General features: G+C 47.5%; 1 protein-coding gene across 2 annotated transcripts in view; it reads left to right on the top strand.

Annotated features, from left to right (window-relative positions):
* The window catches only part of KIAA1755 (KIAA1755 ortholog), a 696136-nt gene that overhangs the window by 578479 nt on the left and 102893 nt on the right, over positions 1-14764 (top strand). For both annotated transcript variants that reach the window (XM_086932242.1, XM_086932241.1), the window contains exons 17-18: positions 341-565; positions 12992-13162. In XM_086932242.1, coding sequence (XP_086788368.1) covers positions 341-565; positions 12992-13162 — 396 coding nt within the window. The remainder of the gene's footprint in view (positions 1-340; positions 566-12991; positions 13163-14764) is intronic.

The raw sequence follows: 14764 nt of genomic DNA, 5'->3' as shown, positions 1-14764 counted from the left end.
GTAAGTTAAGGTATGGACTCAACCTCAGTTGCAACATATTATGTGCACCCTCCAAAGAATGTTTCACCACACCTCGTTCAAAATTTCTAAACTGAACATTCTACGGATGTTCATTTATCCGGATATTAAAAGCCTTTTACATAGTATAGCCTCGTGGCATGTTGTTTGCATCCCCATTTGATAGTTGTTTGTTCTTACTACTGTTGAGTTTCTCTAAATGTATCCCCATACTCTGTTTCCCTATTATTAAATTATCATTCTATGATATATATTTGGTCAAGCATAGTCAGCAATACGTTATTTAACTTGAGAGATTCATAATTTCTTGATCTCTGAACAGCGTAAACAGCAGGAGCTGGGTGACAAGATGGACTTATCATCCTACCTTCTGAAACCCATCCAAAGGATCAGCAAGTACAACCTTCTGCTGGAGGACATGCTGAGAGAATGTTCCTTCAGCAGGGACAAGGCTCGGAGCGAGCTGCACACTGCACAGGAGGTCATCCGGTTCCAGCTCCGCCACGGCAATGACCTTCTTGCAATGGAGGACATTCAAGACTGTGATGTAAGAGCAGAGTTCAAGCTGGTCGCTACATACTGCCTGTGTCTTGATTTTGGATCAGCGGAGTGTTAATGGGCCTTCTTTAATATTAGCTGCCTAGCATTGATCCGAAAGAGGTGACTATCATTTGTGATAGTTGGAAGTATCCTTGGGGATACTTAGAGAAATATGGTGCGGGGATCTCTTACTGCACATAGAAAGCAGAGGGTCTATAGCTGTGTTATGTGAAACATTCCGATGTCTGCTGTGTAAAACAATTATGGGTCTCCTGTACTATGATTTTGGAGCTAAGAATTGATGCAAATGGAATTGAAATTCTGAACTTTTTAGACACCGCAAACACCACAACCAAAAACATGCCCCTTTAGAAATTGTCTCTCAGGATAGCAAAGTAGAATATTCCAAGGAAAACTCGAGGTTTTTTTTTAGGTTTAGCCATTCAGAACATAATTTACTCAGTAATACCAGTCAGTGCTATATTGTAAAAAAGAAAAGTATTTCAATATTATCAAGAAAAATATACTACACAAACACAATTGTTGCCGTAGGAAAGCAGAAAGGCCCAATTCACAAAGATTTTGCTGTAAATTACTGTTTGAGCACTCCTGACTTACGCCTACAGGAGTATGTAGCGTCCTGCTACATTAAATACAGACACATGTGGTTGTCTTAACTCGAGCTTTATTATACACTTGTTACTCCTGCCCTGTCCCTACTCTAACTAACTCCTTCCTGTCCTGACCCCACCTCTTCCCCTCTGCCCACCTAACTCCGCCCACCCAGCTACTGGACTGCTAACTTCTTTACATCTCCCCCTTTCTTATTAAAGCGAACAAATGAAAATAGAGATTAGTCCATCTCAACGATCAGTTTCTTGGGAGGCTGCACATGACGTCTGGGTCTCGTCGGAGTGGGCACAGTGCCCTCTTCCGGTAGTCCTTCTGCTGAAGAGTGTCCGGTGTTTGGTGCGGCAGACTCAGGATTGTCCTGGCTCTCAGGCGTGGGGTTTGACGTAGTACTTTCCTGTTCTGCAGGAGAACACTTCTTGAAGTGAGAAGCGTTGCGGGTGACTCGCCGGGTTTCTGATTCCGCAGTCACCATGGTGCCCTTTTGTTGGACAACTGTTAAAAGATCATCCTTGAAACGGCAGTCAGTCTTCTGGCGTTGTTCCTGCTTGACAAAGACTCTGTCGCCTTCTTTCAGAGAGGGTGACCGGGCTCTCCGTTTGCGGTCAGCATACTCCTTCATTTTGTCTTTGTGAAGTCGATCCGTCACTGCCATCTCTCGATGTTGTTGGTCCGAGAGGGGCATTCTCAGTGCTCCGTCCCATGTTGGGATCCGATTTCTCATTGTCCTCCCAAGCATGAGAGTGGCGGGGCATTGGCCTGTTGTGGAGTGTGGAGTGTGGAGTGGTTCGGTAGGCGCTAAGTACCTCGTTCAACGCTGACCTCAGATCTTTCTTGTCGGCAGTGGCTTGTTGGAAAGTTCTCTTAATGGTGGACATGAATCTCTCTACGGTGCCGTTGGCTTGTGGCCAGAGTGGCGTGACTTTGCGGTGTTGAAAGTCCATTTGCTTCGCGAAATCACTGAACTCACGACTGTTGAATGGGGGTCCGTTGTCCGTCTTGATGACCTTGGGGACGCCCCATGTCGCGAAGGCTTCTTCAAGCACCTTGAGGGTGCAGGCGGCACTGGTGGATGATATGAACTGAGCCGCGGGGAATCTAGAGTATTCGTCCATGATGACGACCACGTATTTCCCTGATTGCAGGGGCCCATAAAAGTCCATGGCAACCTCCTGCCACACCCCATCAGGCAATGGGGTCATTTGTAAAGGTGCGGGTGGACTGCTGTGGCTGGTCAGTTGACAGAGGTGGCAATCCTTCAATGTGTCCTCAACCATCTGGTCGAGGGCCGGAAACCAGACACGCTCTCTCAGTGCTCTTTTGGTGGACACGGCTCCTCGATGGCCTTCGTGAGCGAGGTCGATTACTCCTTGCCTCAGTGTCGCCGGAATGACTAGTCTGTGATCTCTCAGAAGGATGCCATCAGTAGTTACAGAGAGTTCATCAGAGATATGTCGGAAGGCCTGGAGTTCTTTCCTGACGGCAGGGTCTTCCTCTTCCTCCTGCGGGTGGTATCTCCACCGGTTGGATTGTATACGCTTCAGTACTATTTGTAGGATGTTATCTTGATTGGTCGCTTCCCGAATGGTGTGCATGGGGATAGTCGGTGGGCGAGCATGCCCAGTCACAAAGTGGATGTATTCCTCCGCGATGGAAGGCTCAGTCTCTGAGGATTCTCGGGGGTGGCGGGACATGTAGTCGGCTGGATTCTCCGCCTTCCCCGGTTTGTGGACAATTGTGAAAGTGTATTCTTGTAGCCGTAAACCCCATCTTTCGATCCTGGGGGGCATCTTGCATTTGGGGTTTCCGTAGATCGTGACAAGTGCTTGGTGATCGGTTATGAGCGTGAAATGTTTCCCGTATACAAAGATGTGGAAGTGCTCACACGCCCACACAACGGCCAGGCTCTCCTTCTCTGGTTGAGAATACTTTCTTTCGGGGTCAGTTAGGCTCCGACTGGCGTAAGCGATGATCCGCCTCTGATCTGACTCGTTGTCGTATTGAGCCAGGATGGCTCCCAAGCCCACGGGGCTTGCGTCCACAGTGATTTCTGTCTTCCTCTTGGGGTTGAAATATGAGAGGCAATCGGCCGATTCCACGGCGTATTTGATGTCTTTGAAAGCACGTTCACACTCTGGGGTCCATACAAATGGCTGGCCAGCTTTCGTGAGGAGCCTCAGTGGGTGACTTACTGTGGCGTAATCACGAATGTAGCGGGCGCAGTAACTCGCCATCCCGAGGAAGGAGCGTAGGTCGTTGACGTCAGCCGGACTCTTGGTGTTATTGAGTGTGGCGATCTTGTCAGGGTCCGGTTTCATGCCACTCGCGAGAAGATGTGACCGAAGAATTTCAAGGTGGATTGATGAAATTCACATTTTCCTTTGTTGAGGTTCAAGTTGGCATCCATCAGGGCGTGGCAGACGCGATCAAGGGCGATGTTGTGCTCTCGCGTGTCAGATCCGTAGACTAAGATATCATCGCTGTAATTGAGGGCGTTAGGTATGTGTTGGATGACAAGTCGTATGGCCTCCTGGAAGATTTCGGCAGCCGACGATACGCCAAAACTGAGCCGTTTGTACCGGAATAGACCAAGGTGCGTGGCGAATGTCGTGATGGAGCGAGAACTGTCATCCAGGTCGAGCTGATGGTAGCCCTTGTTCAAGTCCAGTTTAGAAAATACTTTTGCCCCATTGAGCGCTGTGATCATGTCGCTCAAGTGTGGGCCAGGGTGTCTCTCCCTTTCAATGGCCGTGTTCCGGAGGCGCATGTCCACACAGAGACGGACCTTGTTGGGGGTCCCTTTCTTGGGGACGATAACCACCGGGGACACCCAGGGAGTGGGGCCCTCAGTGCGCTCAATTATGTCAGCGTCCAAGAGTTCCTGCAGTTCATCTTCAACCGCTGATTGCAAGTGAAAGGGCACCCGTCGCGGATGCTGGGCCACCGGTTTGATTTGCTCATTTATGTGCAGATGGATTTGCCGGCCCTTCAATTTTCCCAAGCCCTGGAATAGCGATGGAAATTTCTCAGCACAGTCCGAGCTGTCATTCACGTTAAAGAGGACGTGCACCAGCCGAAGACGTTCGGCGGTGGGAAGGCTCAGTAGACAGTCAGCATCAGGCCCTTTGATGACGTGGATGACTGCTGGGATGGAGATGTCGCCGTGCGTGAGGGTGGTGTCAAATTTGCCCAGACATGGGAGCGGCTTCCTCGACATCCAGGTGTATACACGGACAGGCGCGAAACGCAAACGAGGTTTTGGGTCCATGCGTTCATGTTCTGCAACCGATATGTAGTTGAGCGACGCTCCACTGTCCATCACGAATTTGGCAGCGTGGTTACCCACTTTGATGTTGAGCCGTGGGTATCGTTTGAGCTGATCGTTATCAGCAATGTTGACGTATTCAATGGTGTATGAAGACCGCTTGGATGAGGACGATCTTGATTCTCTTGACGGAGAGCGGCGGTCCCATCTGGAGCGTTGGGATTCACGGCTGGAATGTGAGGACGCGGGAGATCTAGTGGATTCTCCTTGAACCCCTCTGACGTGGTGACGTTTGGTCTCCGATCTCGAGGGCCTCTGCGGGCCATCGCGTCTGTCATTATCACTACGTCTTTCTCTGTGGTAGTCCCCACACATGGCTTCAAAGTGGTTTGACCGTCCACATTTTCTGCAACGTTGGCCCATGGCAGGGCAAGAGTCGATGTGAGGGTAGTCATATCCGCACCTGAAGCACCGCCTCGCGCGTTCGGGTCGTCGATCCCTCCTCTCAGGTTCCTTCCTCCTGTAGTCCGGGCGTCGCCTGGGCGAGAATCTGGATCGTCGTGACCTGTCTCGTGGGTTACGTCTTCCACTGTCACGCCGTTCCTGTCTTCCATGCCGTCGTTCGGTGACACGGTTGGCGTGTTCATGACTGGTACTGGGTCCGGTTTCGATGTCCGCCGCGTTTTCTTCAGCTTGGTCGTACAATCGGGAGTTCTCTTCGATTTCTGCTAGTTCCTGCGGTTTTCTTAGTAATCGTCGTCTCAGAGATTCCGAGTGACACCCAGTGATTATTTGGGATTTAATGGCTGCATCAGGCGAGAAGTTTGTAAAATCACAGTATTGAGATTGTCGTCGCAGTCGATGTATGAAGGAGATCAGGGGTTCTTCTTTCCCTTGGCGCTGCTGGTGGAACTTGTGTCGCTCGTAGTCGACATTCCTCTTGTGCAGAAAACGTTTATTTAGCACATCTTTCACTTTGACGTAGGTGTCAGCTTCTGTATTTGGGATCTCTCTCACAATTTTGCTTATCTCACGCCCCCCTAGGTTGCGGAGGGCTATTATCTTTTCATCGTCCGGCTCTATTTTGGACCCTGCAATGTAGTCCTCAAAGTCCACCAATATTCAGGGGACTGTGTCACACTGTAAACTAAATTCAGCAGGGGGATATCCAGAGGTCAAATTGTAATAAATGCAGCCACCATCCTGATAAGGCAAAGTTGGAGGCAGTGTACTTAGAGGGATTAGGCAAAGTTGGAGACAGTGTACTTAGAGGGGTAAGGAACAGGGTTTCAGACAGAAATATCTTAGGAGCAACGTGTTGTAGGAACATTCTGTCAATAGTTCTGACTTCGGGTGACACCTCTGTGTACTTCTGTGAATCCCTAGGCCATGGAGTGGAGTTGAAGTAATCCTGAAAACAGCTAGGTGCTACCAGAGTGTTCACCCAGTCTCCCTCTGGCACAGGTGAGTTAGGGACATAGAAGGCTCACCTGCACAGCTGACCAGGTCAGGTGCCATCTCCTCTCCTGGGTCCAATAGCAGTGTGCAGGAGCTTATTTCGATGTTAACTGGCTTTCTAAACACCCTATCTTCGACTAACGTGTGACCTGGAGTGGCGTGGTTCAGTGACAGCTTCCAAATATCCTCAACATTAGCTGGGCTCTGGACATGTGTGCCTGACAGGCTCTCTTTCAGAAAGATGCAATCAAGCCTTTTTTCCACTGGTAACAGCCATTCTTCTATCGTCTCAGTTAAACTAGTGTGCAGCTTCACCCTTATGAGAAGTCGTGAAATTCTATCCTACGATTAGCTGTAACCTTTGAATCTTCAACAGTTCTTCCAATCATGATGAGGCATGGCCACTGAATTATCAGATTTATTAGGGATGCAGATCCCACTGGAGTGTGGAAAGGGCTGGTAATATTCTGGCAGCTGCCCTGCAGCTTACTTCAAAGACTGTAGGGACTACTTCCCTCGCCATAGGAAAATCTTAAATCCGGTGGAAAAGAAATGTGAAGATAAGGCTTTCAAATCTAGAATGGACCCTGTGCAGCCTCACAGAAACACCACCACAAGAAAGATTTAAGCAGGAGGGTCCTAGGGAAATTTTAAAGACCTGCATAGGATTATATCCCCAATGCTATACGTCAAAAAAGGTCGAAATCCTTGGGTCTAAACAAAAAAGAGGGGTGGGGAGGGGAGAAAGCACAAAAGGCACGGACTATATCACACAGACCTAGCCGTGGGAAATTCCCTTTTCAGGACGAAATCCCTCACTCACCAGAGGTGACATGCTTCATCATTTGGGATTCTCCTCTCAAAGAAAACCAGCATTTACAATGCAACGGTTTCGCCTTTTCAAAAGTTAGAGCTATTGGCATTGTAAATGACAAATGTTTTATTTATGTGTTGGTTTTGAAAACAGATAAATAAATGGCATTGTCATTTACAATGCCAATAGCTTAATCTCTCGAAAATGCAAGACCTATTCTCAGGCACACACAAGCAACGAGGGGGGAAGGGGGGTGATGAGCTCAAGCACACACAAGCAACGAGGGGGGGAGGGGGGTGAGGAGTACACGCACACAAGCAACGAGGGGGGGAGGGGTGAGGAGCTCACGCTTGCAGAAGCCACGAGGGGGGAGGGGGGAGGAGGAGCTCATGCACACACAAGCAACGAGGGGGGAGGGGGGAGGAGCTCACGCTACCTGAAACTACACACGTGCACACTCCAGAAACACAAATAGACCCGAACACGTACCAGGAAACTACCACGGGCCTTTAAAAATTAGAGGAACATAATCACGAGAACTAAAGTCCAGCAGGCAGACTAATTCTAGCTTTGAGGATCCCACAAACTACTAAACCAACCACCATTCATTGAGAACGCACCCACTTAAGTTCAGCTGTAAAGAGCAACAAATAGACAAATCTAACAAGCACCAGAAGCAATTTTAAACAACTGCTGCGCTTCCTTAAAGCCGCCACCTCATTTTGGCGATTACAAACCCTCTCATGGGTGGGGAGACCAGCCTCCTTTAAAATGTCTGCCCTCCCTAAGTTCTTACACATGTTCCGGACCCTCCCACTCCCCCTTCGAAGGGTGGAACTGGCACAGCTCACGGTTATATGCAGATCTTTTATTTGGGCCAGGAAACAACCTCATCTCAGCTACCAAACCATCACTCACCCTCAGAAATATGGCGGGCTGGTATCCATCTCTACTACCTGTCGACAAAGGTGCAGTGCAGAGGCCTATAGCTGCTAATATTGGCTCCCTCGTTTTATTTCTCCTCCACCACAAGGCAGTTTAAATCCAGCCGGCATGCACTGTCTTGTTATGTCTCATGAGGCTCACATGGCCCTGTCACTATCTATATATTCGGAAAAACACAAAGATAAAAATACCTTTTGGAAACCCCAGGTGGATTGGCGCAGACTGCTCTCCGGGACAGCAAGTTCATGTCTGAGGGGGGTTCTCCTGTCCCAAGGACAGTGGGCCTTGGCCAGGCTGTCCTTAAAATACCGCTGCATGCCCCCCCCGCCTGGAGGTATGTGCAACCCTCAGCTGAAAACTCTCTCTGGACTCGAACCGCCGATAAGAGGAGCCAGATGTGCAGAGACGTCAGCAAAGCCACCAAAGAAAGGAAGGGGGGGCTGGGGCTAACAGAGCGAGCGCTCCTTGTGCTCCTCGGCATGCTCTCCGTCGGCAGACCCAGTCACTGCACAAGGAAGGGCAAATACTGCCTAGCCCGCCTCCCCGGCACGTCACCTGACCTGAGGCGGACGGGAAGTGTCACGCAAACCGCGGGAGGGGGCGCGTCTGTCCTGGCAGAGAGGGCGGCGGAGGCTGACACATTTATTTATTTATTTATTTGTGCGTTATTATATAGCGCGGACTTTACCCGAAGGTGTCAGAGCGCTTCACAGTAGCACACGGCACGTCTGCCTTCACTCCGCGTGCTTCGCCGCCCAACTTCCTGTAAATCTTTCGTAAACAAATGATTCTGTGCCAGTAATGTAGCTCACTGGGTCAATGCGTCGGCTGCGGATATGATGACGACCAGTGAGTCACTGGTACAACATCTGGAGTGACAGACTCGTCTTCTGCGCTCAGGAAATACATGAGGTTGAGTTGGGTAATGGTAAAAAAGGCGTGTTGTTACTGCGAAACACGGCGGCACAACTGTCCGGTAACTCTGCCCCATCACCTGCTCAAACACACCGATGCTTTCTCGCTGCCAGGCCGGGGTGGGCAGTAGTGTAATCTGAAAAAGCAGCAGCAAGCACGAAGAGCTTTAAACAGCAGTTTAAACACGGCCACACGCCCCCCCCCACCCACACACCCACACGTTTGTGACAGACCTCCCGCTTTTGGGATTTAAAAAGATGCCAAATGCCACTGCTGTTCTCTTTTTTGCGGCGACAAAAGTGATGCTCGAGTTTTGTTTGGTATGTTATCGTTTAACTTAAATGGGCGCTATATACCCTGCTTGGAATGCAAACTGCAGGGTGGGTAAGAAGGTTTGGTATTGAAGGATTGCCGGGCTGGTCCCTTTCGCCCCGTCAGGGTTCAGCCAGCAGGAACCCCATAGTCATCTGGGCGGGGTGGGGTACACTCGGCTGATCCCAGGATGTCTGCAGCATGCCTGCCTTTTGTTCCCCATCACACGCCTCTGTGTAATGGTGTATGCAAGCACATCAAGGAGGGTGCTGAGGAGCACCTGTGTCTGGGCTCTACAGGGGGCAGAGAGCAGTGGGTGCTGGACACTGGTGTGGGAGTGAGAGTGAAATCCATCCTTCGGCTGGAACAGGAAGCTCTTCCTGGAGCTTAACTCTCGAGTTCACGAAGCAACAACATAAATGATGCCACCTTCTTAGGGTATTCCCCTTGTTGGACCCTGGGGTCTCTAATGCGTCCTTCCGGGTGAGCGCCTGGAGGAGACCAGGTATCCAGCTTGGACCATTTTAGCTGTCACTGGTGTGTGAGGCCGCGTTGAAAGGGCCTGGAGCCGGCAGGGCAGATGCTACAGCAGCCCCTTTGTTCTCTCCTGGTCGCATTGGGAGGGTGACTCGAGTCTTAAGAAACTGCAAGTAAAGTTGGGGGTAGGGTGGTTTAATGAGTTGGTGAGTGGAAACAAAGTCATGTATATAGCGCCTACAGACTGGACTTCCTTTTCCAGAGTTTAGTGAAGGGACCCAGCCCTCGAAGGGACGTGTTGACAGAGTAAGAGACCCCCCTGATGTCACTGGGCATCTGTGCCTCCCTTGGACAGCCGTGCTCTTCGTTAGGTGGCACGGTGCCATGTGCCTCGACTGATAGCGAGCTCCGATGCCACTGATGCGGCTCTGACCCTTGTGACGTTCCTCGCGCTGCCAGGGCACGTCCTGCCATGGACCTCCTCTGCTGCCCCTCATGCCGGGGCGTCCTTTGGGACCCGGTGATGCTGTCTTGCGGACACTCCTTCTGCAAATTGTGCCGGGGGGCTACGAAGGGCTCTCCCGCTGCCCATGCTGCCGGGAACGGCTGGGCCATCGGGGCAGCGTGAGGTGCCATGTGTTGCTGGGCAGCCTGCTCGACAAGTGCCTAGATGCCGGCTTCAAGGTAGCGCGGCTGAAGGCCGACCTCCGGGAGCTGCTCAAGACCCAGGACTACACGCAGGCGCTCCATGAGCAACTACCTGTGTATATGGAAACAAGAACAACGGGAGGAGGGGTGCAGGAACGGGCAAACATGGACAGCGGGAGGGGGCACACACGGACAGCTGGAGGGGGACGGGGGAAGACAGGACAGCAAGAACTCACCTGGACTTCATTCGGCGCTCAAGCCGACTCCTGCAAAAGCCAATTCCAAATGAGAAACATGGCGACCCAAAAAAAAAAAAAAAGGAAACGCCCACCGCCGCAATGACGACATCGCAGAGGCGGAGAGGGAAAAAATCTTAGGAACGCCCACGAGTCGCCTCGCAGAATGACGGACGCCTCGGTCTTCCAATGGCTAGCCTCTATTTATGGAGCTAGCCAATGGAAGACTGAGGCGGGACTTTGTCCATACTGGTAAACAAAAGTTTTCGCCTGCGCGAACCGCTGCTTGCGCAGCTTTTCGCCAGACGAAACCTAACTAGTTCCTTTGAGGGCTACAACCCCTTCTCTGAGAGGGAGGAGCCCAGGGATGTTTTGGTGTTTACTCTACCAGGATATTCTATATCCACAAGCAATGACAGCTGGAGTGTGAGTGAGGGCGCAGCGCAAATAAAAATAAACGTGAGGGATGTGATAATAAAACTAGATAGAGAGGACAAAATGCGAGCTTTATTCATATGTACTCCTTGCTAGGATTAAAAACAGTGCACCTGCGGTATGGATTTAAACTGCATGTGTGTGGTGGAATGTCATGTTCAACATGTTTCAGCCATAATACCCCAAGGTCGGGCAAGGCTTTCATCTGGACCTATTTAGATGCTGCTGCTAAAGTGTCTTAGGGAAGTAAAAAATCAAAAATACTGAACCAATATTACTCCTGGTTCTTCTTCTTCAAAAGGTGACTGTACCCGCAACTGCTGGGTAAGGAACTCCCCCTCAACCTGGCGACGGCTCAGGAAGGGGGCACCGCTCTCTCCATCAGTACTCCACACAGGAATGAGCCTGTGACTGGAGGCTCACAGAAAGCCAAATATAATTTTGAAGACAAACACTTGGGGAGTGCAATCAACTACACTATGTGCAGAAGCAGACATGCTCCCACTTCACCACAAATGTACAGACTTGTCTGTACATATGTGCTTTTCCTCCATGTTCCTGACCTGTAGAGGAAAGATCCCTCCATTATTGGGCACTGAATAGCCTCTTACTAGAGGGTGACGACAAGCACACCTTGATTTGAGCCAGTAGTAGCAAGTCGGAGCCACTGGCACTCATTTTTGGTTACGGCACTTTCTATTTCCTCATCGGATATTGATGGCAAGTAAGAGGGAAAAACACACAAATGGGAGAGAAAGGGGAAGAGAAAGACGGAATAATAGTCACAAGGGAAGAAAGAAGAGGCCGGCAAGGGTGAGTTAAAGGGGCAGCAGTTTCTGGCAGTGGATCAAAGAAGGCTGAGATGAATTGAAAACTACACAGTTTTTGGTATTCGGTATGTCAATTTGTAATCGCACAGCTGGGGCAGAACGTTGGGCACCAGCACTCAATCTTTTACAAATTAAGCACCAGCCATAGGGCATCTCGCTTGGAAGAGTACTGTAGGAAATGTTTGTCTCTTCATTATAATTATAAGGCTCCCTGTTGTCCGTTTTTACTAACTTTTACAGATAAATACAGACAGAAAACATTTATTTTCTAGTCTGTATTTAATTTTAAAATGTGGATAAAAACGGAAATTGGGTTGCTTTTTTAGTGATTCTAAATACTATCTGCCATGACTGTCAAGCCAATAGCTGTGTGGATTGATAGGTCAGGGGGTTTAAAAAGTAAGTAATTTTAGTAAAGAGGCTTTAACAGCAGTAGATATGCACAAGGCTGATACTGAAATTCGCAAATTGTTATAAAAGTGCATTGATTTATCTTCAGCAGGTGTTCACAGCATTGAAATCTGACAGGCATACAAGCATGAGTGTGTATTTATTGGTCAAATAAATATGTATATCTACTAATTTCTGCTTCCTTTTACACAAAACCCAACATAAATACAGATTAAATTAGCAAAAAATAAATATGGATGAATACAGACAGAAATGTCAAGAAAACAAAATACCATAAAACCGGGAGCCGTAATTATAATTATGCAGCTGCCACCATCAGGACTTCCATAGCCCAGGAGAGAGAGGCCTATCAACTCTCTAAAATAGGGATTCACTTTGGAAAGCCACTGGACCTCAGATCCTGGAGCAGGAGCCCCCTCGGTGAGCTTGCATGATTGTGGCGCTCTCTAGAGGTAAAATGACAGGATCAACAGGAGAAAGAAACAAGGCAAAGCTTTCCAAAGCCATGCACGAGACATGCTATCACAAATATAGGCACAGTTATATTACCAACTCGAAGGCAGCATAGATTAGTGGCGGGATAATGGCTCAATGAATCTCAAAGCTTTTTCCTCTTTTGATTTATGACAGCATATCATGCAGATCAGCATAATTAGAACGAGGGTGTACATAGGCAGACTAGTAGTACTTACAGGGAATGTCTTCAGATCAAAGATTAGCAAAATCTGGAAGGACATCACTCTATATTTCAATAGATGTACCTGGTTTGATGTTCACAATTTCTGTATGCTCCCTGGAATTTCATAGGCTTGTACAAAAGCGTAGCCCTACATTGCAGAATGTCTAAATGTTTTGAAGTTGAGCACAGGAACTGGTTAATTCTGCTGGATATGAACCATATTAGGGTTATAATTGCCATTGCTTGCTCAGAAATGGTGAATACTGTGTATAAAATTAATTAGTATGTGGCAAGTGTGCAGCACTTTCTAAAAAAGAAAGACCAATTTGAGGCTATTTTTCTTCAGTATACACATTTACTGTTGATATCTGTTTCCAGGTGAATTTGAAAGAGCAGGGGCAACTCCTGCGGCAGGGCGAGTTCATGGTGTCCTACAGGAAGAAGAAGTGCTACCGCCGCATCTTCCTGTTCCAAGACCTTATTCTCTTCAGCAAGACCAAGAAATCTATCCATGGCAATGAGATATATGTGCACAAGCAGTCCTTCAAGGTGAGTCCCAGAAAGAAATGAGGCATTAGAAAAGGTGGTGCGGAGGAAAGAGTAAATATTTAAAACAACATCAGAGCCCTCAAACAACTGCGGTCAGGTTAATAGTTTTCTAACGACAGTCCAATTAACAATCAACAAAATGCTCCCAAACCAACGAAAATGTCTTAATTGCCCCCACCCGTTTAGCATAGGCTTCTTCGAACTGCTTTGTTCATTTCATCTTCATAAATCATTTCTCAAACAAAGGTATTTCCAAAGATCTCCAGTTTTGTAAATTTAATGAACGAGCAACCAACATAACAATAGCAAGAAAAGATCCCTCAGTTTTCGATAGTATGGCCTCCCTGGTAGCTATCCCAAACAGAACAGCTTTTGCTGTGGGTTTGTACGTTCTTTTAATCGCCTACTAAAATATGCAAATATTTTATCCCAAAACATTATCAGTTTGGGGCAGGAAAAAATAAATATGGCTCCACCCCCCTTCCACTAAAGTACCACAGCGAAAACCACTATTTGCCACTGCTGTATACATTTTATTTAATGCTTCTGGGGTATAATAAGCCATCCAGTGGTTAAGGAATGCCATTCTTTTATAATTAGCAGCTCTCAAAACCTTGTTTACTGAGGTTGAAATCTTTTGCCATTCTTGATAAGAAAAACACATTGAGTTTGAACTGCAACTTTCTCCAGCATCTTTAAAACCAATGGAGATTCATCTTGAGAGCTCATTAAACGATACCAATTGCCCCCTCCAGACAATTTCAATGTATATAATCCAGAAGCTATTCTACCTGGGGGGATGTTTGATATAAGATTGTATTTTTTCAAAAAATGAATAATTTGAATATATTCAAAAAAAGAAGGTTTATTGTGACCAAGGCTTCTGGCCTGTTCTTCTTCCCAAATTATCATCCTGCCCTGAATCCAAATTGGCTAACTGTCCACAAGCCAGAGTCGTTCTATTTTTTCAACTAAGTGGAATGGATATATAAGCCTAGATCTCTACACTTGGTTAATTTTAATGAAAAAAAAGAGAAAGCTTTTTGTTTAAAAATAGTATGAAGTCTATTAGTAAAGTCTACTAACGTTTTATATCTTGTTCTCTTTGGGAGTTTAGATGTCTTTAAAAAAGTAGGAAGTTGAGTTCCGGCTTCTTGAATCATTTTGTTGACAAAGACATTATCCACCTGATGCGTTTTAGACAGTAAGCATGCTGCATAATTAAAAAATGATGAATCATAATATAGACAAATATTAGTAAGTGCTAACCCGCCTAACTGAGTATCTATTTGCAAAATTGGAACTTAACTCTAACTGTCCTTCTGTTCCAAACAAATGACATAATCATTGAATTTATCCCATTAAAAAAACTAGCGTTGACCTTGATCGGAATATTAATAAAAATAAATATCAATAGAGGTCAAATAGACAGCGTAATCAGTGCCACATGTCCTATTATAGTTAGAGGAAGATTGGTCCATTTATCCTGCAGTTTCTGAATCTTTAACCGAGTGGCTTCGTAATTATTCTTAACTAGCTCCCCATAATGGCCCGCAACGTAAATTTCCAATCACCGTATGGGATCGGTTTTTGATGCCTGTT

Source organism: Lissotriton vulgaris, chromosome 7, assembly GCF_964263255.1.
Source record: "Lissotriton vulgaris chromosome 7, aLisVul1.2, whole genome shotgun sequence".
NCBI lineage: Eukaryota > Metazoa > Chordata > Amphibia > Caudata > Salamandridae > Lissotriton > Lissotriton vulgaris.
The sequence above is the reverse complement of the archived record's forward strand: the minus strand, read 5'-3'. Positions and strand labels throughout refer to the sequence as shown.